Genomic DNA, 26168 nt, shown 5'->3' with positions numbered 1-26168 from the left:
ACGGCAGCCCTCTCTCCTACAAAGGTTGACACAAATTCTTCCCACAGGCTTCTGTTCTGTGCTTCTAGCCATGGGGCCATGGGCGGGAGTCAGAGATGAAGACTGTGGGGAATGAGATCTGCCCCTACACTGCTAGATAAAAGCAGGAAGAAGTGCCTGAACTCTTTAACTGTGCCAAGAAAATCCCAATTACCAGATGCAGAAACCACAAACGAAGGGAAGAGATTAAAAACCCAAGTCTTGATTCTCCCCCAACAGCCTGTCCCGGCCACATTTATTACTCAGTCCATGCTGGAACAACAGTGAACACAAATAGAAATGGCAGTGCCTAACAAAGCCTCTGCCCTTCTGTCTCAGTCAGGGCACTTACCATGTCCCTTCAAGACACCACGGTGCAGTGCCTGTGGGTGACAGTGGGCTTTGACATCAAGCTGGGAGCAGAGGCAGGAAGGTCAGGCTACTTGCTGAAAGCCGAGTGGGAAACTTGGGGCTTTCTGTGAGGTAGAGAGCTGCTGTGTCCCAAAGAGATGTTCCTGGCTGTGGGGCCAGTCTTCTCTGTCATACAGTCATACAGCAATGGCAGGAGGACCAGGGCCTTGTGTCACTCTTGTCTTTGGCCCAGGGAAGCAGCTCTGGGTGGATACTCTTTGAGAACTCTCCTCTAGTGGCTGCAGCGGGGAAGGGCAGGTACGGGGGCAGGTTTCATGTCCTCTCTGGCTCTTCAGGGGCCCTCAGGTATGCTTCCTTAGCCACCAGCAATGGAAAGCAGTGGTGGCACTGGGACTGGCTCACAGCAGAATTCCCTGAGTGAAGTCCTGGGCGTCTGTCAGGGATTTGGCTGAGGCCTCCTGGAGCACAGGTGAAGTCAGCCATCTTGGAGGGCTTGGGAAGCCTTGTCACTGATCCTGAGATGGGAAAGGCAAAGTGAAGCTGGCCCAGCCGAGGCCAGCTGCTTTCTGGAGCCAAGGTCACTGCTTTGCTATGTCACTCTGAACTAAGCTGTGCCCATCCCCAGGTCCTCCAGGCGAGGCTGCTATCTTAGGGGCTGCTTGAGCTCAAACAGGCCTGTCCCGCCTTTGACGACTTTCCCCACCACGAGGCAGGCTGAAGGTGACTTCAGTTCATCATGGGATCCTGTGAAAGACAGAAGAGCTTGTGTCAGGGCACTGAGGGCTCAATGCTGAGGTCGTGTAGTGGGTGCCTCAGGGGCTCTGCACACTCACATGTGGCACTGTACCCGAGTTTGGAAGAAGAGACGCTCCCTTATTCCATCAGAATGCAGACCTTTACTGTCTGCTGCCTCTCCACTTCTGACTCCAATATCATTGCATGCAAGGCATAGGGGAAAGACGTGCTGTGGGACAAGTCCATTCGCCCAGGGAAGGCCCAAGTCACTGCCCACACTCACCCATCATAGTGGCCTGTTTGAGAAACTGGAAACTGGTTTCAAATGTCATCTGCTGCAAAGGGGAGGAACTTGACTGGATCCCAAAGCGATTGAGTGGCTTATAAACACCCTCAAAGCACATATAGTCAGCAACCAGAGAGAGATGGCGAGGATCAACTGCAATGCCTGTCATGGGGGCAGACATTAGGAGGGTTAGGCAGTGACAAGACAAACAGTTGGGAAGCATCCCCTGACACAGCCTGCATTTCCTCCATCTTGTGCATCACGGCCACCTAGCAGCACAGGAAACAAAAATCTGTCTAACTGTGCTATTTCGACCTGGGATCTAGAACCTTGAAGGGCCAAGCCATCAACCCTGAACTTCACAAAGGCATCAGCAACTGGGACACCACTGAGTAGCTTCAAGAGTCAGAGCCACCATCCTCCACACTCCCTCATGGGGACTCTCAAGCCCCTGCACACTTTGTAATGAGGCTTCTGTTCCCACCAGCATGCAGGGTTGACTCGGTTCTCCTGCCATGGCCATTGGGTACTCCAACTAGGCCAGGCATGCTGTCATGCTCTGCTTACCACTGGGTACTCCAACTAGGCCAGGCATGCTGTCATGCTCTGCTTACCATACACAGCAAACACGTCCTTAATCTCCTTCTCAATAACCCGCAGTGCAGCCTCGATGCCGTAAGTGTTGGCCATGGCATGGATGTCGTTGGAGTAGAGACGGCGCAGGTCCAGCACCTGGGCAAGGGGAGCAGAGACTGACATAAGTGCCCCGTTGCCAGCCCTCTTCTGTGTGCATGTCCCCTACCGTTCTCGCTGGCCTTGTGCCCAGTGGCTGAGTACAGCTGGTGCCAACTGTGTGGAGGCAGCAGGGATGAGGGGAAAGGATGCTGCTGGCAGAACTGTCGCTGCACACCAGCTAGAGCCCGAGACTCTTGCTGTTATGACCAGTGCGAAAGACAACTCAGGACACACTTTAGATTCAGCGAGAACATTTTTGTTGTTGTTGTTGTTTATTATTCTTTTAACAAAGATCTGCTTACTGGGATGGTGCTTGGGAGGTGAGGAGAGGTCCCTCAGCAGAGACCTCTCTAGGGTGCCTAGGGCACGAACAGGTTGAATCTCACAAGTTACTGGGCCTCACTAGAGGCCTGAGGCTCCAACTGAGCCATCGGGGCTCTCAGTGGCTCTGCCCCACTATGAGCCACATTCCACAGGAGACAGAGACAGGCTGCCTGACTGAGCCCTTGAAATAAACCCCACGTGAACGGAAGCCACATGCGGCATCCTCAGGAGGTGCAGATTGTTTCCTGCTCATCCTCTAGGCAAGCTCTGGGTAAGAAGTTCTAGAGCATCACTCCCTGGTGGTGGTAGAAGCACAAGCAGCACGGGATCGTGGACACGGCAATGTGGGCTAGAGGACAGGGGCCAGAGCGGCCAGCCCCAGGCTCCTTAGTCGTCTGGAGGGGAAGCTCTGATGCCCTGGGGCTGAAGCATCTCAGAGAAAAGGACTGGTGAGTAGGTGGGACAGGAGACCCGGACCTCCTTCAGCTCCTTGCAGGGAGCTCTGGGTTGGGCTGTAGCTACCTTTACCAGATAAAGTGTGCAGCGCTCAGGCCAGCAATGCAGCACAGTGTTTCTTAATTCTATTTTGAGAACTTCATTTCAAGAGGAAACAAAACAACACAAAGAGGGTTGTCAAATCTCTGAGAGAGCCTGGGCTAATGGTGAGCAGGTTTCTATACTGCAAACCTAACAGGCACTGGGCGCTCCTGGGTCATGGATGAGGTGAACACTCGATTTGGGGACCGTAGTATAGCACATATGCCTCAGTAAGGTCCAGTCAGTTGACTGGGAGCTCAAAAGAACATGAGGTCCGGGCTGAGGATTTGTCACAGACCAGCAACCAGTCTGCAGGGGTCACATACCTCGGAGTACTTAAACATCTCGGGCAGGTTGATTCCCTCTGTGCTCAGCACAAGCTCCTTCTCATTCTTACTGTTTGTCGTTTCATTCAGGAGGCACCGAGTGATGCCCTTGGTTGTATAGACAATGGCATTGTGGGCCAAGGACACAATCAAGCTGCTCATGTCAAAATGAATCTTCATCAGTGGGAGCTTCAGAGTCACCTACAAGAGAAAAAGAGCTGGGCCAGGGAAGACATTGCTCCTAGCTCTGTGAACAGGGCAGCAGCCTGCAGGCCCACTCTGAGCAACCTTCAAAGCCCACTCAGTAGTCTCCTGGTTGGGGAGAGGGGTTCTGCTGCAGAAGCTGGCAGGAGGCCTGAATATTGGGTGGTTTACTTGACCCAAATTCAAGATGGCAACAGTCGACAGAAGTCAGTGAGGACACGGAGACTCAAGCCCACTGCACTGCCTGTTCTTTCAATGGCCACAAGGCAGTGCCTGTTGCACTGGGCTTGGGGTCCGTCCCACAAGGAGGTTTTGTTATCTAAGCTACCACTTGGGAACCATGGAGTGTGACAAAAGAGAAGACAAGGAGTGTGTCTATGCTGATATCAAAGCATCGAACACCCAGAATCACGAAATCCTCAGGAGGGGTCAGGGAACATTTGGGGACAGGCAGAACTGAGGGTATAGTGTCTCCTGGCAGGAAGGAAGCTGCCATACCAGTGATGTATGGTGACCTGTTTATGTTCAGAGATTAAATGATGTGGCTCATTTGGAAGAGCTACATCTACCAGGTCTGGAGTGGAGACTCATACACACTGTTTCTGAGCAGTAGGGGTTAGAAAGTGGGATGGGTAAGGCACAGTGTCTCCAGTCATAAAGAGAGTCTTCTGGGGGTGCTGGAGAAATGGCTCACTGGTTAACAACACTGGTCGCTCTCCCAGAGAACCCAGGTTTAATTCCCAGCACCCACATAGTGGCTCACAACCATCTGTAACTCCATTTTCAGGGGATCTGATGCTCTCTTCTGGCCAACAAGGGCATTATACATGTGCTGTGTAGCCGTCCTCGAAGGCAAATACTAATACACATAAAATATTAAAAAGAGGAAAGAGGTTCTTCAGGTTATTCAGCAGGAAGAAGAGCTTGTGGGCTTCTACTTGATGGTCATGCTAGACACAGCCCCTGGCCCAGCTGTGTAGACTGACCTGGCACCACAGGCTTTCCTCTGTGTCATACTGGTAGTCCTCAATGAATGAGTGGGCCTCCCGTACAGCCTGGATCCGGCGTTCCACCGCCTCAGCTCCCTGACTCTTGGCGTGCCGGCGGGCAGGGTTCTGGGACGATTCCTCCTCCAGGACTGAACCTTCTTCCTCGCCTGGCTCATGGGCCTGGTGGGCACCTTCGCCACTGATGTTCCCTTCCTCTTGTGCATCCTCCTCCTCCTCCGCTTGCTCCTCTCCCTCTTCCTCACTCTCATAGTCAACCTGGCAGGAAGTGAAATGCAGGCAGTCAGTGAGGCTCTGGTCATCTGGACTTTGTACCCCTTGCTAGCCCACACTAGTGGCTTCTCCACTCTGGCCTGCTTACCTTCTTCCATCTACCTTCCTCGGGCACCCCTTAGTCCTGATGTGCCCCCTCAGTGTGGCTTGCTTGCCACACCGCTTCCCTGGCTCACCCACTTACTGAGCTTTCTCCCCTATGAATTCCCTCCGCCTGTCTAATCTTCTCTCTGTCCTTAGAAAGATCATGGCACTAGGGATTGGTTTGGGGAAAATGAGAGAGCTCACATTCTCACTGGACAAACAGGAGACACTCTGACTCCCTGTCAGACTCCTCTGGGCCCTTGAGTCTGACTCATATTCAGAGTTAGACAGATTCCAAGTAAAGTCTTGTCTACTCAGTCAAGAGGTATGCTGAACAGACAGATCTTCCTTCAGACTTCTGGTGGGGTCCAAGCATGACAGAGGGATGGCCTATAGGTCAGGGAGAATTCCTTGGGAGGTGTGAGCAAGGCCCCTGCACTAAGCCAGCACCCTTCACCTCTTCCTCTTGCTTCTCCTTGCGCTTGGTGTCAGAAGCATCTGCATCCCCCTCCTCAGCTTCAGCATCCACAATGTTCCCCTCCTCTTCTTCATCCCCTTCTTCCTCTCTCTGTGGTTTGAGATCAAGGAGAAAACTGGTTAGTTTTAATATCCAGTAGTCAGTGAATCCATCTGTCCCCCAATGACCCTTTTCCTTAATAATCTAGCTGTCCCAACTGTCCATCTACCTACCTTTCCATCAACCATCTTCTCCCCATTCACTGCCTAACCTAGCCCATCTACCCCGTGTCTACTCATCTAGCCTTGGGTTTGCAAACATCGTTCCCTTTTACATGCACCTGTGAAATCTTTCATGTTTAAGAGGTTTTTTTGTTTGCTTTGATTTTTTTGGTTCTGGGGTTTTCAAGTCAAGGTTTCTGTGTGTAGCCTTGGCTGTTCTGGAATTCACTCTGTAGCCCAGGGTGGCCTTGAACTCAGAGATTCCCCTGCCTTTGCCTTCTGAGTTGCCACCACCCGACCAGGAGATGTTTAGGAATCACCTCTAGGTAGGTAATTATCCAGCAGTGGCTTTTGCTGCGGCGGCTGATTACCCGTGGTATGCTTCACCCTTGGTTGCCCTCTCCATCCTCCCTCCTTGCTCGTTTCTTAGTTCCTGTGGCTCTCCTTCCACTTTCATGTCACATATATTACGTTCTCTTGTTTATCCCTTCATTTTTTAAAAAAGGGTTAGGGATGCAGTTTAGTGCTAGAGGGCAGCCCAAAGTCATTATAAGATGATAAAAATATTTTTCCAACATTGTGAGTGGGGTCGAGGAAGAAGAGCAGTCTTTTTCTTCCTGGCCTTGATTCCTGGTTTCTTAGACTCTTAAGTAAAGACTGGATAGATGGTTAAAAATCCATATCAATCTGTGCTTGCGTTAGTAAAATGGCAAAGCCACAGGACAGGAGGGACCTAGTACTTTCTCTGATCTAGGCCTCCTCCCCCTCATTCTAGATATGCCCAGAGACAGGCGGCACAGGCCCAGGCAGGGAATTCCCAGTACATGTGACACCCACCCAAGTAGGCTCACTGCATCAGCACTGGCCTCTGCTCACAGCCCTGGGTAGTGCTGCTCCCTGGCCTTAGGGACCTCCCACATTGCTCTTCGTCTGGACCCCTTCTACCCCTCCTGCTTTGCTACCAACAGTTTTTTCTGCTCCTCCTCTTTTTATTACTGAGGTTCAACTTGTCTGCTTCAAATCACCGCTCTAGCCAGTGCCTTGGTGGTCTGGGGGAAGTTAAATGCAGAGAAAAATGAGACTAGAACAAGAACGTTCAAAGGCTCAGTGCACACCATCTTTAGGATGGAAACTTCTTACAGGTGGCCCTTGAGATCAGACGATTGTCCATAGGTCTGATCCAGAGCTGGGCAAACCATACTGCTGGCAGCCTCCCTGGCCTGGCCCATCATGCCTGGGTGTTAGTGTAGTTTGCTGGCCGAGAGCAGCCGATAAATGCTGAGGTGTGTGAAGAGATGGACTAGCACCAAGAAGCGTTTTGTAGAGGCTGAGAACTGCCACAAAACCTCCCCTAGAGACCATGGGAGCCCTTCAAGGCTCTCAGACTTAGGGTCAGTCATATGCACTTCAAAGGGGGTTCCTAGTATGTGCTTACCCGACTCTTTCCTGAGTCCTCAGTGTCATCAAGGTCCTTCTGGGTAGCTCTTCTACTATTCACACTTCTGAAGGCTGATGCTTTGCTATTTTTCTTTTTGATGGCTTCCATTAGTAGTTTGAAAAATCTGGATGAGAAGAAAGCCACCCAGTCCCGTCAGGATTAAATGTGCCTGTCCCCTTGAAGCTGAGGGAGTTAGCACAGAGGGCGCAGGTCAGTCTCTCCTACCCACTTCTACCTTCCCCCACTTTCTCAATCTGTAAAAAAGAACATCAGTCCTACACTCCAGGCTGCCTCATCTGGATACATGCTCTGTCACTCCCAGACTAGAGAGATTCCTGCACTTTTTACTTGCTTGTCTGGACAATGAGGGTTTTAATATACATGGTGAAAGCTTGTTCTAAGTATCAGACACTTTCCCTATTGGTAATAGACAGTTGTTGGTGCCACTGAGCTTGCCATCTACTCAGGACGGATTGTAGGCGATCGGAACCCAGCCCGAGAGCCCCTCCCAGACAACTGCAGCATCTCAAGAAGTAGGTCTGGTTGGGTCAGAGGAATCCCATATATGGGAACCCTCACAACTGAATGAGAGAAGGCTTTAAAGTGCACCAGAATTTCAAAGGGCAACATAGCCAGCTTTGTGATGGGGAGTCACACACAGCTTAGAAGCAAAGCTATCTGAAAGAACTCATCGCCCCCCTTCCTCCTGAGGGGGGTGCCTCAAACTGCAGCCTGACCCATGTCCACCTGGCTTTTTAAAATTACCCTTACTCTTTTTCCAGGTACTTGGAGCATCCAAAATTGGACTGCTTTTAACTTTACAAAATATTAGTTCTCAACCCTTGCATTCATCTATCCGATGTTCTGAGTCCTACCCTGTGCCCAACCCACACTAGTCCTATAGGCAAGAGAATGACGAAGACAGGTCCCCAGCCCCTAAGAAGCATGGAATCTTAGTTTGAGAAGCAGGAGGCCAAATGTTTTAGTCTTTAAAACCTAAAGAATGTTATCCTTCTTCTCTATATCCCCCATCCCCTAGACAGGGTTTCTCTGTGTAGCCCTAGCTGACTTGGAACTCATGCTGTAGACCAGGCTGACCTCAAACTCACAGAGATCTATGGATCTGCCTGCCTCTGCATCCTGAGTGCTGGGATTAAAGGTGCGGACTACCACTCACCACCGTCCAGTTGTTTGCTTTTTAGATTTACTTTACATGTTGAATGTTTGCCTGTATGTACGTATGTGCACCATGTGTGTGCCTGGTACCCACAGAGTCCAGAAGAGGATGTCACATTCCCTGGAATGGAGTTACAGATGCTTGCAAACTACCATGTAGGTGCTGGGAACCAAATCTCGACCTCTACAGGGGTCTCTTAACCTGTGTTCCATCTCTCCAGCTTGTTGACCTTTTTAAAGAATACAGTTTTGTTGAGACTCACCAATCCAGCTACAAGTTCGCTCACGAGGTGCTGAGGAACAGGAGCAGGAGCAGGAGAGTCAGAAGAGAGGAGACAGGGCATGACTTTGGAAAGATACAGTCCAAGTGGAAAGAGTGGACACTGTAGTTGTGAGAGCCTGGATCTCATCTGCTGTGAGGGATCACTCATCCAGGGCACCAGAGAGAGTGGAACAAGGCAGACAGGTGCTCCTCCCCGAGGCTTAGCTGGAGAGGAGCTAAGTCTGTCATCAGTGTGTCCACCCCAGCCCCCCCCCCAGAAGCTAGGGTTATCATTGTCATCAGTACATCAGCCCTGTCTCAGTATGGACACCCCAGCTCAGAGGCTTCTTGCCCACCATTCACAGCTGTCCATCTGTTTCTACTCTCAGGCATCCTTGGGCCATGTTTGCTCAACAACATTTCCAATCTTGCTACCATCCTTCAAGGCAAGGCTGAGGTGCGGATGTAACTCCTATAAAATGCCTTCCATGTTGCCTGCCTCTTTTGGTGTCCAGAACTATTGAAAGTAGACGAGCAGAAGGACTTATCTGCTTGTGACTGGGACACAGCGTTTTCCTGAGGTGTGCCAATGTGATTGTACCAAGAGCAAGTGGAGTGAGTGACGACCCTCAGTGAGTGCTCTTCAAAGGTCATGCTATCTGTCAGTGTGGGAAATGAAATGGGAGTGAGTGACGCCCCTCAGTGAACACTCTTTAAAGGTCATGCTACCTGTCAGTGTGGCAAATGAAAGGAACCAGAAGGCCGTATGGCAGAGGAAGCACATATCCCACAGAAACAAGTGTGAATGAACTGGGAACATGACCCTTCAATGTTTCCAAAAATTACCTGTCAACATCCCCACCACCTGCTGCTTCAAGAATCAGTTTCTGCTCAGTCACTCTGACTGCAGAAGAGGGTACTGGGTCAAGTTCATGGTGGGGGCAGGAGCCAGAACCTACAGCTCTTGACTCTCAGTTCAGTGCTCTTTCCACTTTACCTCCCTGGCTCACTCTTCCAGGTTAGTCACATAAATATTCTAAGTGATGAGTGTCTGCAGACATTTAAGACCATCTGTGCAAGGAACACCTTTGTTTCTGCTGCTTTTCTTTCCATTATGGATTTTTAAAAAATCTCCTAGTCTCTCCTGAGGAGAGAGAAGCAGGAAAAGGGAAGAGAGGAGAGACAGCTGCAGGGGGAGGGCTCTCACGCCCCCCTTCCATTTCCTGTGAGCTCTCAGGCCTTAAGTGGTTGAGTCACTCATTGCCTGGGCCGACAAAGGAACTCTAAAACCGCAGCCCAGATTCCAGGCTGCTCGTACTTTAATCTGCCCGAGACTCAAAGGCCTGCTAAGGAGTCACTGCGACTACCTCTGCCCAAAGTGACTACACAATGCCTTGTTTATCACAGCTTTTCAAGTGTACAAGCAAAACATGCCTAGGAGCTGAAAAAGTACTTTACTGGTGGAACAAGCCAGAATTGTCACTTGCTGGGAAGAAACAAACAAAAAGGTGGTGTACAGACTGGTGGGCTGGTGGGATGGCTCAGTGGTTAAGAGCACTTACTGCCCTTCCCAAGGACCCCAGTTTGGTTCCCAGCACCTATGTTGCCCCCAGCGTCAGGAGGATCTGACATCTGGCCTCTGTGGACACCTGCATACAATATGTCCATACCCTCTACAGACATACACATACACACATAATTAAAGTAATACAAATAAATCTTTTTTAAAAGTGATTTACTATTTTCACAAGGTAGACAGAACTCTAAGCTCAGCTGGCATGTGTCTCATGGTGTCCTACCTGTGTGACAGCTAAAGCATCTGTCTGGGTGAAGAGAAATTGAGCAAGCTGTCACCTCTGCCCCCTCTCAATCATCCTAAAGAGGACTTGTGGTTCTGATTCCCACTTCTTAGAAGAGAGCTTCCATGCCAGTATAAACATCCGCAGAACTTGGGAATCCTCCTTTTCTCTGTTAATTAACAAGCTGGCAGGCTGGAATCTACACTGTGCTCCTGTAACTTTGCCCAGTGTCCCAGAGCACATGAAGGAGCCTGATGGAATAAACAAAGGAGGCACTGACAGAAGTCCAGTCAGCAATCTCATTCAGGGCTCCTATCACCTGGGCAGGATCACCAGCCAGTGATTCCTGTCCAAACGACCTCATTTTGATCCAAGCTCAACAGTTCTGACAACCATCCTAAAGGTCATCTGCTTAGAAGGCCAGTTACCAATGTGCCCTTATCTTTAGGAATGGACAATAAAGGGCTAGAGGCAAAATAGTGCCTTTATTATGGTCTTGCCCACCTCAGTAACTGACTGGACTAACTCAGCATAGGAATGGGAGGGCTGAAGGAAAACTTTCTTCTTTGACCTGACTTTAGTACTCCATATCTTTGCATTATGTGTATGCATGCCGGTGTGCAAATAGAGGTCAGGGGACAGACAACTGTTAAGAGGCAGTTCTCTCCTTCCACCCTGAGGTCCCAGGGATCAAATCCGAGGCTTGGCAGCATGTGTCTTTACCCATTGAGCCATCTTGCTGGCCTGGTTCTCTACGAGTTAGCAGCTCTGAAGAGACCTGGGATCCTGTCTATATTAATGGCAGTGGTCAGGGGCCTAGGCTGAATCCTGTTAATGATGGTATCTCTTTTGCCTAAAAGTGTATGTAGTAGTTGCTGATACTTAAAACGTTAGGAGACAGGTTTTCTTTTTCTCCCTCTCCCTACCCAAAGCAAAAGCATGTAACAAGACAGCAAGAGGAGACAAGCCTTTCATGTTTGAAATCAGAAGATATGGGCACCCTGGCCCACATTCTTGCCAACCTCCTGAAATAGGTTCCACACTCTGCCAGTGGCCTGCGAACCTGCTTCACCACCATCAGGTCAGTGAGTAAATCTTCCCACTCTCCGACCGTGGACACTCAGCATTATGGCCTGAGCTTTCAAACACCCAGCAGTAACTTGAACTTGAGAGAAAAAGGAAGTTCATTCTCCCTAGAGGATAGAAACCAGAATTTCTCAGCAGGGAGTATCTATCTACAGAAGTGGCTTAAAGTCCCTATCAGCAGACTAGAAATAACAAGGAGCCACATGACAGCCTGGGATCCTGCAGCATACAGCTCTGCACCATGTGCTGTCTGCACCACGGAGCATCACTGTGAACGGTCTGCTTCCGGACAGGTCCTTCCAGATCGCGACACCATAAGCTGGAGAGGACTCATCAATCCCAGACAAGCTGACTCAGAGGGCCACACTAACAGGCCCAGATTGGGGTGAGGGTTCCATATTAGGTGGCAGGGCCTACTGTTTTGTAAAATACTTCCTTTATGGTCTCATGCCAGGAGTACTTCATGGGCAAAGTCAAAGATGAACACAGCTGAGTGCTGACCTGGTTTCCATGAAGTGTAAGATGTCCTCAGGTCTCAGGCACTTTTCCTGCTGGTAATATGCATGCGGCAGAAACTGAAACCGGAGCTCATAGACCCGGGATCTGTTCTGTTTTTCTCCCATATGAAAGGACTCTTGGACGTCCACTTTCTGCAATACCTGGAATCAGATGAACAGACAGTGTGACCCATTCAGGCCTCAGACTTCAAAGAAACCGTGGTGAGCTCTGCTGGAGAGTGCATAGCCTAGAAAGCACTTCCAGAGTGTGAGCCTCCTGCAGTGTGCTAAGTTAACTCGGGGAGTGCTCTTACTGCATTCTTCAGGCAGAGACTCTGGAATTCGCAATGATCTTAAAAGCTTCTTTCTGCTTAGCACCTGGCACAGATAGCATCTATCTCCCTGGTGGAAGTCTGGGGCTCAGCTGCCAGCAGGCTGCTCTACTGGGGTAGGAGGATGCAGGATTAGGTCTCCACCCAGTGTGAAACCCTGTACAAAGACAGTTACCTCCCCCAGGCACACCCTGGTGAGCTGCTTCTTTAGGCTCTTCACTCTCTTCAATGCTTTCTTGGTATTGAACACAGGCACGCTCATCATGGGTGTCTTGATGTTGGCACTGGCAACCATGAGAATCTCCCTCAGTCTGTCAAAGAATAAGGACACATCTCATCAGACATAACCAGATTTTGTTTGCTGGAAACCTCTTTTTAAAAAAGATGGCAGAGTTCATCTGTGGTATGAGAAGTCTTTGGATATTACAGGGAAATATAATTTATCATATTTCCAGATTCTTCCAGATCTGGAAATCTGCCAGATTCTTCCCTGCAGTACTGGCTCCTCATGTGCAGAGTTATATCTAAGGCTTGCTTCCTTCACCAATCTCAGCATTCAGTAGCTAGAGCTTACCAAACGGATGAGAGATGGAGCAAAGACTAACCAGCCCTCAGCATTCTTACTGAGCCGCGCCACCCTTAACCACTTAGTCTCTGGGCTCAGCCTCCTGCAGTCACGGGAGAGAACCCTCATGTTGGGAAGTTGGGGAGCTACCCAGAGTCAATCTGTCAGAAAATGGAATGACCACCGAGTGAACACCAGGAGTGTGGGCCCAAACTTGATGCTTCCCCAGCAATCATCACACTACAGCGCATGAATATGTCCCTAAAGGGCCTTGGCTGTAGGAATGGCACTCCTGGAGTCGGGCAACCAGGGGGCACTGTGGTAGTGTTAACACTTCCTTGCGTGTGGTCTTACAAGGATCTCCGCTGACCTGATGAAGGAAGTGGCAGGGGGATAAACAGAGATCCTAAACAGAAACTACTCAGGCTCCGAATATACTCCAGAATTTCAACTGGGGATCCTTACTTAGAAGAGACCTAATCTCTAGCAGGGCGTTGGTGGCACACGCCTTTAATCCTAGCACTCGGGAGGCAGAGGCAGGAGGATCTCTGTGAGTTCAAGAGCAGCCTGGTCTACAAGAGCAAAGTACCAGGACAGTCTCCAAAGCCACAGAGAAACCCTGTCTCGAAAAAACAAACAAGCAAGCAAACAAACAAACAAAAAACAAAAGAAGAGACCTAATCTCTCACTCACTAGCTCCCCTTCCCTGTCCCTCTCATAAAATAACTCCTTTTCCAGGAGCATTACAGCAGACCTCACAGCTGCACAGCTACAACCTTGTGCCCCATACCTTGGAATACCCAGGGTGACATTCATCTCGCCTCTGCCTGCAAAGTGGAAGGTGTTCAGTGTCATCTGTGTGGAGGGCTCCCCGATGCTCTGGGCGGCCAGTAGGCCAACAGCCTCGCCTGGGTCACACAGTGAGCGTTGCCACTTCAGCTGCAGTAAGGTTCTCAGCCTGGAGACATAAGGGGACAGCAGGAATGAAGAACAAGTATCAGACTGTCCACCACACCACCAGAAACCAGAAACACAAAGCCCTAGCTGGTTCCTTGTTTGAATTGTTCAGGTTTGCCACAAGAACATCACCTGTCCTTGTCAGGTCAGTAAACAAGCCTCTGAGCAGTGGTTATTTTGGGGACCATTCATATCCCCTCCCCCACTAGCAAGAGAAGTTTGGAGAAGGCTTACACTTCCTGCTGAACAACCTGGAAATAGGTTCAGGTTTACCAAGCAGTCAGAGTTAGAGGTGTGCACCTGGCTGTGGAGATCACCTCACACGTGTGCACTGTATAACCAACCGTGCAATGTACTAACTAACCATCCTTCCCAGATGGCTGGCCCATTAGCAACAACCACTGTCTTACACGGAAGGGGCTCAACAAACTGGGATGTGTATGAGCAACTACGGGTGGAGGGCAGGGCACATGTGGAGGATGTCATAGAGCTACATGTCCATACATGTTCTTCTAGGTGCTTCTGAAGGCAAAACCTTCTGGGTTGCAAGTGGAAGTTGCCTTCCTCTTCTGGAGTGGGTCAGGTGGCCCATACGCAATGGCACTGATCAATGTCCTCACCTGTCGAGAGAAAGCTCTGATTTCTTGTAACTCTTCTCTGTTTGGGCTGCCCACTCCTGACTGTAGTCATCAATCTTTTTTTCAAATGTTTCAGACACAGAGGCAAAGAAGATGTCTGGGCGCCACACAGACAGGCTAGGATCGGGACAAGGAGCGGCCCTCTTCTGGTATTTCCATCGGCTCTGCTCATCTAATTCATACCACATCTGTAACATCTGAACACATGGCAACATGCATTTTAGCTAGATGGGAGGGCATCACCAACTCCACACATAGCGAGTGGTACAAGGAGACTCAAAGGGAGCTGGGAGGTGATGGCACATGCCTTTAATCCCAGCACTCGGGAGGCAGAGGCAGGCGGATCTCTGTGAGTTTGAGGCCAGCCTGGTCTCCAGAGCAAGTGCCAGGACAGCCTCCAAAGCTATACAGAGAAACCCTGTCTCGAATCCCCCCTCCTCCCCCCCCAAAAAAAAGACTCAAAGGGTTGGCTTTGGATGAAAGAAAAATGCAAGGCAGAAACCTGGCTGTGGTGAGGTAAGAACTACCTCAACACTTAAAACAGGGGAACAGACTCTGTCCCAAGGCATGCTGTTGACTAGAATGCTTTTGGCAATTCATAATTCATCCTGGCTTGTCTGAAGCACAGTAGGGTCATGACATCATTATTTACTGTCCAACTGGGACTCCTTTGGAATCAAATGGGCAGTGTCATGATCATGGAATGATAAGAGGCGAGTAATTGCCCCAGGCAACCACAACACTAGGAGTGAGGTGACTACCAAATGCTAGTTAGCACCCCTCTCCCCAACCTAGGCTGGCCCTCTCTCTAACAGATCTCTACCCAGAGCTCTGCTCACAGCTACCCTCCCTCTAGTCTCCCTGACCCTTCATGCCACCAGCCCAAGTAATCCCCTCAAGCCCTACTACTCACACTCTTTAATGAGTCTCCTAGTTATGTTCTCACATGGCTGCCACTGGCATCTTGACTAGTAGCGTTCTTTATTACGGAGCAACTTATCCTTCCTCTAGCTGAGGCCGGAACATGCCAGGCACTAAAGACACAGCCTCCCCACGTTACCTGCTGGGTTTCTGGGCTGCGGCCATTCTGGTTCTTGCCCGTTAGGTTCAAGGCTTTCACAGCTGCCTGAATCTTCTGGGAAAAACTCAGGAAGGCACCTTTTCTCAGCAGGGCATTGGAATGCTTGCTATGCCACTTTTTAATGGCTTTGAAGTGGCGGAGCACTTTCTGGGGATCTGCTCTGGCTAAAACTTCATGAAGATGCTTGGATTTCATTATCACCTAAACAAACAAACCACACAGGTAGGATGACAACATGAAAGGTGGGCCACACTGCATAACTTAAGGCACCCAAGGTACATAAGAGTCCTCAGGACACCTCTTGGAGGATCAAACACCCATTGGTGAATAAAGTCCTCACTATGGGGAGAGAGAGCAGCTCATTCAGGGCAGCCTTGGGAAGAGGTCCAGGTACTGAGACAGGTGCAATAAAGACAAGAGCCCAGCCAAGAGTGGGATCTTAATCCTGCCATCAGAACTAAGTCTTGGCCCAGTGATGGTAGCACCCTTTAATCCCAGCATTTGGGAGGCACAGGCAGGAGGATCTCTGTGAGTTCAAGGCCAGCCTGGACTACAGAGTTCCAGGAGAGCCAGGGCTACACAAAGAAGCCCTGTCTTGAAAAGAAAACAAAACAAACAAAACCACCACAACAAAAACCACTAACTCCTGGACAGCTCATGATGGTTTCAGAGTAACTGTTCAGTCCACAGTGATGGCCATTTCTTGGCATTAAGGAATATAAAAGTTACAGATGTATGTAAAGTAGGTCTGTGTTTAAACCCCTTGCTCTGCCTCTCACCAGCTGGCTACCATAGCTCAGCATTTAGTTTCCTCAGCACTGTAGAGTGCGGCTACAGCCCTAGACTGCAGCAAGAACTAAGAGCGCTTGCTATGTGTTTCACTTGAAGGCCCCCTGACCCCATCGATACACATGTGCTGCCATGACCTCATGTGGCCTTGGTTTAAGCAGGAGCTTTGAAGATATAAAATGCTTCAGGACACTGGTGGGGCTTTACAAACTTCCAGTTTTTCTCAATGGTCACATGGATGGAGTAACGGGACTCTAGCCATCACCCACAGGCACAAGAGTTTACCTCATAGTAACCTGACCTTACCTCATAGTTGCTGGCCAGGAAGGGGAACTGCTTGGGCTGCAGGAACTGTGTCTTGGGGATGTCCAGGCCATCCTCCCCATACAGGAACTGTACCACACTGCCATCGCTATCACGGACTGTCAGATCATACTGGATGACCAGCCCCTCCAGGTGCTTGATGATGCACCTGTGAGGACACACCCTGCTCAGTGCCCACAGGGCAAACACCTCCCAGGGGGCTCTGAGAGAACAGTGACAGTAAAGGAGAAGGAAGGGGACTACTGTTTCAGATAAACACAACTTCCAGTGCCCAGGCCCTGGGATCTAGCATCCCTTAGCAAGAGGCTACATTTCCTGTCAATTTTCCAGGAAGAGACCACCTCAGTGGTCTGGCTGCCATACTCCCAGATCCAGGCTCCCATCAAGCTTGGCTGCTGGGGCTGCTCCTCATCCTTCCACTCTCCTGTATCTCAGAGTTCTAAGGGCAGCCTTAGAATCATGGCAGGCAAAGGAAAGAGAATGTTGGTGTAGAGACTGCCAAGATAACAAGGGGCATCCTTAGGAACTAAATGCTGACATGACGTCCTTAATCTGAAAGCCTTCATCTTCAGTACTCTAGTGGTAGCTGTCTCTCTCCTTCACCCTCTCTTGCTTTTTGTCCTGGTTACAACTCAAAAGTCTACTGCAGTTTCCCAAGACCCTATTGTCTCTCCTCCAACATCCAACCCAAGCTGGAAGGGCAGAGCTCAGTTTTGGCCACCAGTTTTCATGATGTACTGCAAGCTAGGCCAAGCACCAGCTTTCCTTTTACTACACATGGTGGTGATACCAGTCTTTGGCCCTCTGCTATGCTGGCCTTACAGGATCGTCTCTAGACTTGTTCCCTGAGCTTCGGGTCTTATCTCCAGCAGCCCACTGCCATGCCTGCTGGGGATCTCCTGCTGTCACATCACAGGCAGCCACATTGCCCTCTCTGCTACAATGCTCTTTCTGCTTCCCATCAACTTGGATCTGTGCTGCCTCTCAGGCCTGAAAACTTCAGCGAGCAGTTCTTTGCCTTCCCCACCTCCCCTACCTGAAGCCTGCACAGTGCTTCCTCACTCCTGAGCCTTTACGAGTTCCCACTGGCAGGTGAACCCTGTGAGGTATGCACCTTTGCCCCAATGGCTGCTGCTCTTCTGTTCAGCCAGAGCCTCCGACACCCCCCCCTGCTGTTTACTCTTATTTCTATAGGGTCCCATGATTAGATTCTACCTTTCCCAGAGTTCACTGCTCATGTGCTTCCCAGTTTTTCTTACACTACACATGCATCCTTGAACAATTGACGGTGAACGGAGGCCCAACATCTGCTCATACGAAGGAATTGGTTAGGCCAGTTCCTGGGAAGGAAGGGGACCGACCTGACTTCCCTGACCTGCTTGGGCACTGCCAGCTCTGCAGATCTGCTTCTTACCAACAGGCCATTCGGGAGTGTGTCCACCTCAATGTTACTCTTGTCCTCCCTACTCTACTGCCATTGAGTCAAGGAGGAAGAGACCAGAACAGGATATGCAGGCTTGGCAAGTCTGAGTTCAGAAACAGGAGAAATGTCAAAGCAGTAACCAGTGAGCAAAGCTTTGAGGGAAAGACATGGAGGACCCATGCTGACTGTCCCCCTGTCCCCCAGTGCTCAGCAGAACAGCTGAAGAAGTATGGGGTCTCCGTGCACTCCATTTCTATCATTCTCAGAAGCGAGCTCAGAAAGAACCATGACAAAAATCCCCAGAGACTGAACCTCCCACTCTGCACTGTGGAGGGGGAGAGCAGGGACAGACTTGGGACAGCGATGTGCATGGACAAGAGAATGCAGGGATCTGCTGCCTGTATGACTGCTCCCTAGAGTTGGACTTGTCTAGGTTTAAAATCCAGTCCCCCCATCTCCATAACAAGGCTAGGTACACGACCTAACCTTTTCCACCAGAGAGGAAAGAAAAGGTCTTGGCTGGTGGCCTCCCAGGGAGACACCTCTTACTAGGGTACTCTGCTTATCCCAGGTTGCTGAGCCTCTCAAACAAAGGACAAGCTCACCACTGCCAACCAGACATGTACAACCTTTTGACCCTGCTGATCATGTTGTCATCTACAAAGCTCACCCCTGGGAACTGGGTAACCGAGCTTTATATATGCATAAAGAATTTCATAATGTCTAGGTTACAATTTTGTTTTGGGCTGTGTTAAAAGATATTTTGAAGTACAGGCAGCACACAGGTTGGGCACTTGTAGAAGACCTGCAGAATACAGGCCTACTGTGTAAACCTCTGAGGGCATGCTCCATCAGTAATGCAGAAATACTCTGTGCTACTTTCTGTTGCAGGCCACACATGGAGTCATTTAAAAGAGATTATATCATCCAAAGAATTCTCATGACACATGACAGGTGCAAAGTCCTGGGAAACCAACCCCACCCACCAGAGGCTACAGGCGCTTTTACCTTTGGAGATAGCCAGATCGGCTGGTTTTGACAGCTGTGTCCACCAGACCTTCTCGTCCCGCCATGCAGTGAAAGAAGAACTCCTATGGAAATGTGGGAGCCAAACCTCAGAGGTGGCACTGAGCATAGTGTATTCCCTAGAGGGCCACTCAGGTGCCACCCCCATGCACCCTTTCCTAGCCACACAGACTGCTCCCTTCCTACATCATAGAACCCTAGCTTTCACAAGCCCAATGGCTCCTAAACACTTCTGTGGTCCCTTAGGGTCTCTCTCTCTTCCCTGCCTGAGGTAGAGGGACGTGTGGATCAAAAGCAGCAGGAGCCGAAAGCCCTATGCACTATGTCATCCTCAAGACACTTCATGCCACATTTCCAGAGAGAAGCAATGCTGATGCTCAACACCATCCTATAAATCCCATATTTGGATTCGGCAGTTAAGGTGTTTCCCAAACTTCTCTTTGGTTTGATATAAGGGCTTCCTTCATATGTAGTGCAAGCTGACCTTGAATCTGTCATCCTCCTGCCTCAGGCTCCTGACTAATTGAGATTACAGTTATGAGCTATAATTGGGATTACAGTGTGAGCTATATGACAGCTCACACACCCAGCTCAATGATTTCTTGATACACTAAAGGATGGGAGTCAGAATTTGAAATATTATTGTCTATATAGCTTTTCCAAAATTTTGACTTTCAACACAGGAAGAATACATTTACAACATCCATCAGCAAACATGCACACACATACATGCAAACACACTGAGAAAGAGAAAGAACTCAAGGCAACTTTATGGTACTATCTCATCCCTTATTACATAGGACAAGACTATTTTCTTTACCACTCTACTCTGTTTTATTACATTATTACATTATGGGAATTCTGAACACTATCTACTACAATGATTTCTTTTCTTTTTTTTTTTTTTTTTGAGACAGGGTCTCTCTATTATGTAACTCTGGACGTCCTAGAACTCACTATGTAGACCAGGCTGGCCTCTAACTCTCAGAATTTGAAATAGTCTACATCAAGCTACTACTATCTCTTGCCTATAGGCTGTGGATGACCCTGGGAATGCTTGTGTGGAGTCAGTGGAGTAGTTGGCAACCTTGGAATAGTCCCCTCTAGATCTGGCATTCTTTTAGACATGCACGACACCATGGAACCAAGGTACTAACATGCAAAAGGAATGCATTTGCTGAAGCAGAATTAGGTACCTTCTACAGATGTCCCACTATTATGGAGGGAGGGGAGGGAATGGAAATTGGGGACTTCATAAAATTTTAATTTAATCTCCATCATGCTCCTAGTTACATCTGAAGCAGCAAAGAACTGTCTTAGAGAGGCTACATCACAGCCAAGGGTGAGGCCAAGATCAAGCTATTCTTTTTATTTTTCTTTTGAGGCAAGGACTTGCTATGCAGCTTTGGCTGGACTCAAACATGACAATCCTCCTTCCTTGGCAAATACTGGGATTGCAGGATGAGCCACCACATCTGACTCCATCTTTTCATTTTACCACTAAACATTTATAACATGCCTACTACATGCTGGCACTTTGCAAGCTGTAGTATCACAATGGTGATCGCCATGTGGTGCCTATGTGTTCTTGGAACCTGTGGTCTAGCCTTTACCATTTTTCACTTGACTGTTCTTAGACTGTTATTGATAAGGTCACCACTACTAGGTCTAAAACTGAGGGAAAATACTAAAAATACACATACAGGAGGCCTGATACCGGTAAGGAACCTTCCAGTGACGAAGCCACCAGCCCTGGGGGTGAACTCATAAGGCTCAAAGCAGGGCAGTGACTTGCCAGATGCCATCAGTGGGGGTCTCCGACCTTCTAACTCGATCTGGCCCAGCAGGCAAGAGATCTGAAGAAAGGAAACACAAACGACACTCAGAGGATTCTGTGAGTACTAAGCGGCACTTCTCTGAACAGAACTTCTAGCTTTCCTTCAAGAAAAGCATTTGGAAATAGATCTAGAAGGCCAACTAGATGTTTAAATGAGTCATGGAAGCACATTTCAAGAAAAAGTTGGCTCTGGCTTGTTTTTCCCATTTGGAGACAGTTGAGAACAAGTGATGCTTAGTTAGAAAAGAAGCTGTGACTCGTAATCATCATGTTCTATCTGGAAGGACCTGGTTGGTTTTTTGACAACTTTCTATAAGCTACAACTATCTGGGCAGAGGAACCTTAATTGAGAGAATGCCTCTATCAGATTGCCTGGAAGCAAGCCTGTAGTGTATCTTCTTTGTTAATGATTAATGATTAATGTGGGTGGGCCCAGCTCACTGGGGGCAGTATCACCCCTGAGCAGGTTGTCCCGAGTTGAATAAGACAGCAGGCTGAGCAAGCCAGGGGGACCAGTTAGTAAGTAGTATCCTGCATAGCTTCTGTTCCAGGTCCTGCCTCGAGTTTCTACTTGAGTTCTCTTACCCATTGAGTATGACCTGAGAGTTGCAAGATGAAATAAACTCCTCCCCAAGCTGCTTTTGGTCCCTGTGTTTTATCACAGCAATAAAAACCTAACCAAGAAAAGTTCCAATGGGGAAATGGAAGTCCACAGGAAAAACTAATCCTAGAGCCAGAGAGAAGTCAACCCACTCGTCTGTATGCCTAGGAAACTGTATGTGATACTCCTGTGGGGATGTATCTGTATTTTCCTTTAGTTAGAATGGGCTTTGGCAAGGTGTTCAGCCTTTAAGCCCACCCTGTGTCTTGGTGCTTACTGAACAATGGCACATGTCCCTTAAGAGTCTCTCAAGGTCATCAGGATTGAAAATGAAAAACCTACACTAAAACAGGCACTAAGATTTGAAAATGCCTCCATAGTACCAAGGAACTCTGGGAAGATAATGAGACTCAACAATCCTTAGAAGAATGCTTATAATACAACAGTAAATGAAAAAAGTAGATCATGCAAAATCATAAGTTGTGTGTGTGTCTAATGCACAAACTAATTTAGTGGAGCCCTTTCTATATGGAAAGACATTTTGCCTCGCCTAGACACAGGGGTGTGTGTGTGTGTGTGTGGGGGTGCCTTGATCCTACCTCAATGAGATGATGAGACAGATTTAGTAGACTTCCTAGGGGAGGCCTTACCCTCTCCGTGGAGCAGATGGGAGGAGGGGGGAGTAGAGGGAGTGGGAGGAGAGGAGGGAGGGGGAACTGGGATTGGAATATAAAAAATAAATTAAAAAAATGTTGAAGAAAAGGAATGATACTACAAAAAAGAAAAAAGAAAAGCTTGTGTGTGTGCATGTTAAGTGCAGGCATGAAAACATGTATGTCCTTGCGAAGGCCAGAGTGTGACGGTGGCGTTTCCTCAATCTCTTGTCACCTTTATGTTTTAAAACAGGGTCTTTCACTGAACTTCGAAACAATTAATTTGGTTAGGATGGCTGCCAATGAACTTCAGGGATGTGTCGCCATCATGTGTGTCATCCATCCATCTGTGTCTGTCGTTGTCGTCCGCCCCCACCCTTCCTGCCCTCCAAGAAGGCACCTACCCTACCACTGCCAGCTTTTTGTGTTTTTTTTTTTTTTTTTTTTTTTTTGTGGGTTCTGGAGATCTGAACTCAGGTCCTTGGGCTTGTGAAGCACAAACTTTATCTACTGAGCCATCTCCTCATTTCAACATCAAGATCTCTAGTGAAATTTTACATAGACACACAGTGTGCAGACATAACACATGCATATATGCAGCACAATGCATGTTAGAATACACCTCCATGGTGTCTATATGCGTTAGTGTTTTTCAGTCTTCTCAGATGTATTTTATATGGATTGAAGATGTTTTGAAATCAGAAATGAACCAGAAAGCTGACTCCTGACAGCAGCCCACCCCTCTGGCACACTGGATAAGGTACTTTTGCTCATACTTGCATCGTGTTCACAGTTGACCCTTTGGCTCCTGACTGCACCATCATCTGCAGGTTGTTCTCAGGGAACTGTCTGTGCAAGCCGAAAGGCATACATGCCTGTGGATTAAATCAGCACACTGGTCAGTGACTTCATCTTTTTTTGAAATTCCACATTCAAAAGGTAAAGACATCCTGGGGGACAAAGACATGGGCTCTGAATCTGTTTCAGCCTTTGCCTGAGGATCCAGACACCCGAGTCAACACAGGCGGGGCAGAGTGCAGGAAGTGGGAGCTGTAGGACAAGAAGCTATTCTAAGATGTGTTCTCTCAACCCTGGTGGACAAGGCTCCTGCTTTCCCAGGCTGTACTAGAAGGCCCTCTGAATAAAAACTTCTATTGAGGAAAGTTATCTCCTAGGCCACCAAATGAATGCCGTAAGGCAGGAAGGGGACCCACAGACAAACTCTGATGTTGCATGATAGCCTTGTCCTGTCTTTCCTCAGGCATCTATCAGGCAGAGTGGAAGCCATGCTGGCTCCTCCTCAAAACCACGGGGTAGGGAGTTCAGGCTCTGGAGCAGGAGCACAGGGAGAAGCAAGCTGTGACCTCAACCTAGGCAGATTCCCCTCTCCTCCTGAACTGCCACAGGTTGGGCTTGGCACTGTACATGCGCCTAACCCTCTCTACAAGCACTGTGAAGCAGGGCTCCTCACACACCTGCTTCTAGGAGTCCTGTCACACCACTTACGGAGGTGTCCTGGGTGTCCTGCTTCTAGGAGCTCTGTCACACCACTTACATAAGGTCACACAGCAAGTACAAAGCACAACATGAACTTGAAGGCAGGCATTCACTCCTGGCTCTACTAAGTAAGCAGCTATGGCTTCTGCCCCTTCATTCTGTTCATGTACTATAGTGGAGTGGCTCTACAGCCCAGCTTCCTTCTTTAGTCCCCTTTAATGCAGCAACTCCAAAGCAAACACATTTAGAAATGTCGCAAAAAGTGTTCCCTTTTTAGCATGAACCCAAGGCCTTCCAGAACTCTAATGGAGAGAATGAGACCCTGAGCTCTTCACAAAGATGGAGTCTATCTACCCAACTCCAAACCTCACCTACTTAGTTGTTAAATAGACTGCTCTAAAGGGTCCAGGGTGAGAATCAAGATGTAATTAAAAACAAATCAACAAAAACCAGCATTCAAAAAGATGGAATCTGTGCATTTTATGGCTAGGCTAACCTTGTTGATCTCATTGCTGTAATGGTTCACTTCCTCCTTGAACTTCATATCAATCATGTTAAAATCCCTCTGGTCTTTGCCCAGATGGGCATCCTGCCATTTCCCTTGGATCTCATCACATGATGCAGCTTCTGGCAGGTTCAATGCAGCCCTGACAGCCTAGAATGAAGAAAGGAACAGGACAGGGTAGCCAAGGATGTGGTTTTTAGTCTGTAAGATAACTGGCCTCTGGACAGCAGGTTACAACCTCCCAACCCTCTTCTTTACCCGGGGCCCACACTGGGTGGACTCTTCAATTATGCGCTGTCTCTTTACATCTGCATCTGGTTTAACCAAAATGTCTTCTACACCTGCAAAGTCAAACAGATAGTAAGTTCAACAGGCCCCAAGCCTAAAGTCTCCCTGGCTTGTAAACTTGGTGATGCTCAGATCCAAAGCTCAGAGTCACAGATACAGGAAGCTCTGGACGAGTGATATAACATCAGTGCATGCTTAAGAAAGCCTACACATTTCGTAAGCAATAAAATCAAAGCTCCAAAATTGAAGTACATGAGTAGAAAGTAAGCCTAGACTTGATTTACAAATGTGTCTTTTAGCCAGAAGCTGGCTAAATCTGTGTGGGATGAAAAGGCTAGGTATTTTGGATAAAAATCTGTTCAGTGGCAGAAGAGAGACTGACAGTGAGTATCCAGAAGCCCTACGTACAGCTGTGAATATGTACATATGCAAGTACACACCCATGTCAACTGTGGACAGCAAATAGTTCTCAGCACTGCCTCAGAAACAGTAATTTCTTTTCAATCCAATGCTATTTTGCTTCTACCTGTGAATGCTTCAGATTTAAGAATACCCCAGCCATAGTTTGAGTGGGAAGGCAACAACAGACTATTTAAAAACTAGAACAAACACCTGGAACCCCAGTACAACAGCCTGGAAACCTGGAGGTTTCTGAAGATTATATTTGAGCAGAAAAAATTCCTCTCCATGGAAGCCAAAACCATAGGCCCTGCTATGAGGCCACATCCAGGCCATCCTTGTAATGATGACCTTTTTCTAAATAGAGCTAGAATGAGGTTAGCCAGCCCTCACTCAAAGCTCTACTCCCTCCTAGCCTGGCCTTGCTTCCTCTATCAGCTTTGTGGCACATGGATCATTGGTGCGCTTGAGCCATTCCTATTTGTGCCACGTGTTTGCAAAGCTACCAGCATGACAGTTGGAGACATCTGGTCTCCACTTGTGAGCTGGGTGTAGGAGCTTCTTCTATCATAAAGGGTGGGGTGAAGAAAGGGACAGGACAGGAAGGACTGCTCTGTGCTGTGGTGGGAAAAAGAACAGTATACGTGGAAAATCAGACAGGATGAATTGCACTGAAGGGAAGAGCCTAAACATGCACCAAGAAAGTGGCTTAGATGCCATTCTGCAGGGTTAGCAGAGCCAGCGTCATAAGCCTAGTACTTACCCAAGGTGAAACCTCTATAGAGCTGCAGGTAGGCAGTGAAGAGGCGGGCTAGGCAAGTGAGAACCCTGCCGCTGGTCTCACCCCCGTAGATCTCATAGCAGCAGTGAACCAGGCCATAGGCTGAGCTCCCATAGTGTGCCTTGTCCAGCACTCCGCAGAGTAGCTCCCCTTTCCTGATGATCACCTGTGTAGGGAGAGGTCACCAATGCCAGGCTGCAGGGGACATCTCTTGGAGGAGTCACCCACACAAGTCAAGTATTATTAGCTTTATTGTGTATGTCCCTCTACTGTGGCCTGCCTCAAATCCTTCAGGGAAAAAAAGGAGGGAAAATGTGAAACTAACACATACTTTAAAAACGGAGATGAACATACACTGGCTAAGTTATTAACTGCACACAGTAAGCTGTTCATCTATACAGGGAAAAAGTAGCTGTTCTGGGTCTACACAGGACATTTGTTAGTCCCAGCACAGGGCAGGGGATGGGGTTCATGCTAAGCACGCAGGGAACCCTGGGTTCAGTACCCAACACCGCAGGAAAAAGAAAGGGGGAAGAGAGAGAGAGACAGAGGAAAGCAAGCCCTGTTAAAAATATACAGTCAGCTGCAGACTATGTGTTCACCAAGAACACATAGAGGCCTTGTAAATGTTTGGT

General features: G+C 48.6%; 1 protein-coding gene across 1 annotated transcript in view; it reads right to left on the bottom strand.

Moving 5' to 3' along the window:
* Window positions 1-240: 240 nt before the first annotated feature.
* Window positions 241-26168, bottom strand: part of Polr1a (RNA polymerase I subunit A) — a 68331-nt gene continuing 42403 nt past the window's right edge. The window contains exons 16-34 of the mRNA XM_027429505.2: window positions 25516-25699; window positions 24324-24406; window positions 24057-24215; window positions 22840-22938; window positions 20676-20828; window positions 18955-19037; window positions 16506-16671; window positions 15390-15611; window positions 14312-14526; window positions 13525-13692; window positions 12345-12480; window positions 11842-11999; window positions 7015-7141; window positions 5359-5469; window positions 4524-4802; window positions 3334-3534; window positions 2026-2143; window positions 1409-1573; window positions 241-1134 (exon numbers count right to left, since the gene is read on the bottom strand). Of these exons, the coding sequence (XP_027285306.1) occupies window positions 1034-1134; window positions 1409-1573; window positions 2026-2143; window positions 3334-3534; window positions 4524-4802; window positions 5359-5469; window positions 7015-7141; window positions 11842-11999; window positions 12345-12480; window positions 13525-13692; window positions 14312-14526; window positions 15390-15611; window positions 16506-16671; window positions 18955-19037; window positions 20676-20828; window positions 22840-22938; window positions 24057-24215; window positions 24324-24406; window positions 25516-25699 (2928 nt within the window). The 3' untranslated portion in view covers window positions 241-1033. The remainder of the gene's footprint in view (window positions 1135-1408; window positions 1574-2025; window positions 2144-3333; window positions 3535-4523; window positions 4803-5358; window positions 5470-7014; window positions 7142-11841; window positions 12000-12344; window positions 12481-13524; window positions 13693-14311; window positions 14527-15389; window positions 15612-16505; window positions 16672-18954; window positions 19038-20675; window positions 20829-22839; window positions 22939-24056; window positions 24216-24323; window positions 24407-25515; window positions 25700-26168) is intronic.

Source organism: Cricetulus griseus, chromosome 8 (genome assembly GCF_003668045.3).
Source record: "Cricetulus griseus strain 17A/GY chromosome 8, alternate assembly CriGri-PICRH-1.0, whole genome shotgun sequence".
Taxonomy (NCBI): domain Eukaryota; kingdom Metazoa; phylum Chordata; class Mammalia; order Rodentia; family Cricetidae; genus Cricetulus; species Cricetulus griseus.
The sequence above is the reverse complement of the archived record's forward strand: the minus strand, read 5'-3'. Positions and strand labels throughout refer to the sequence as shown.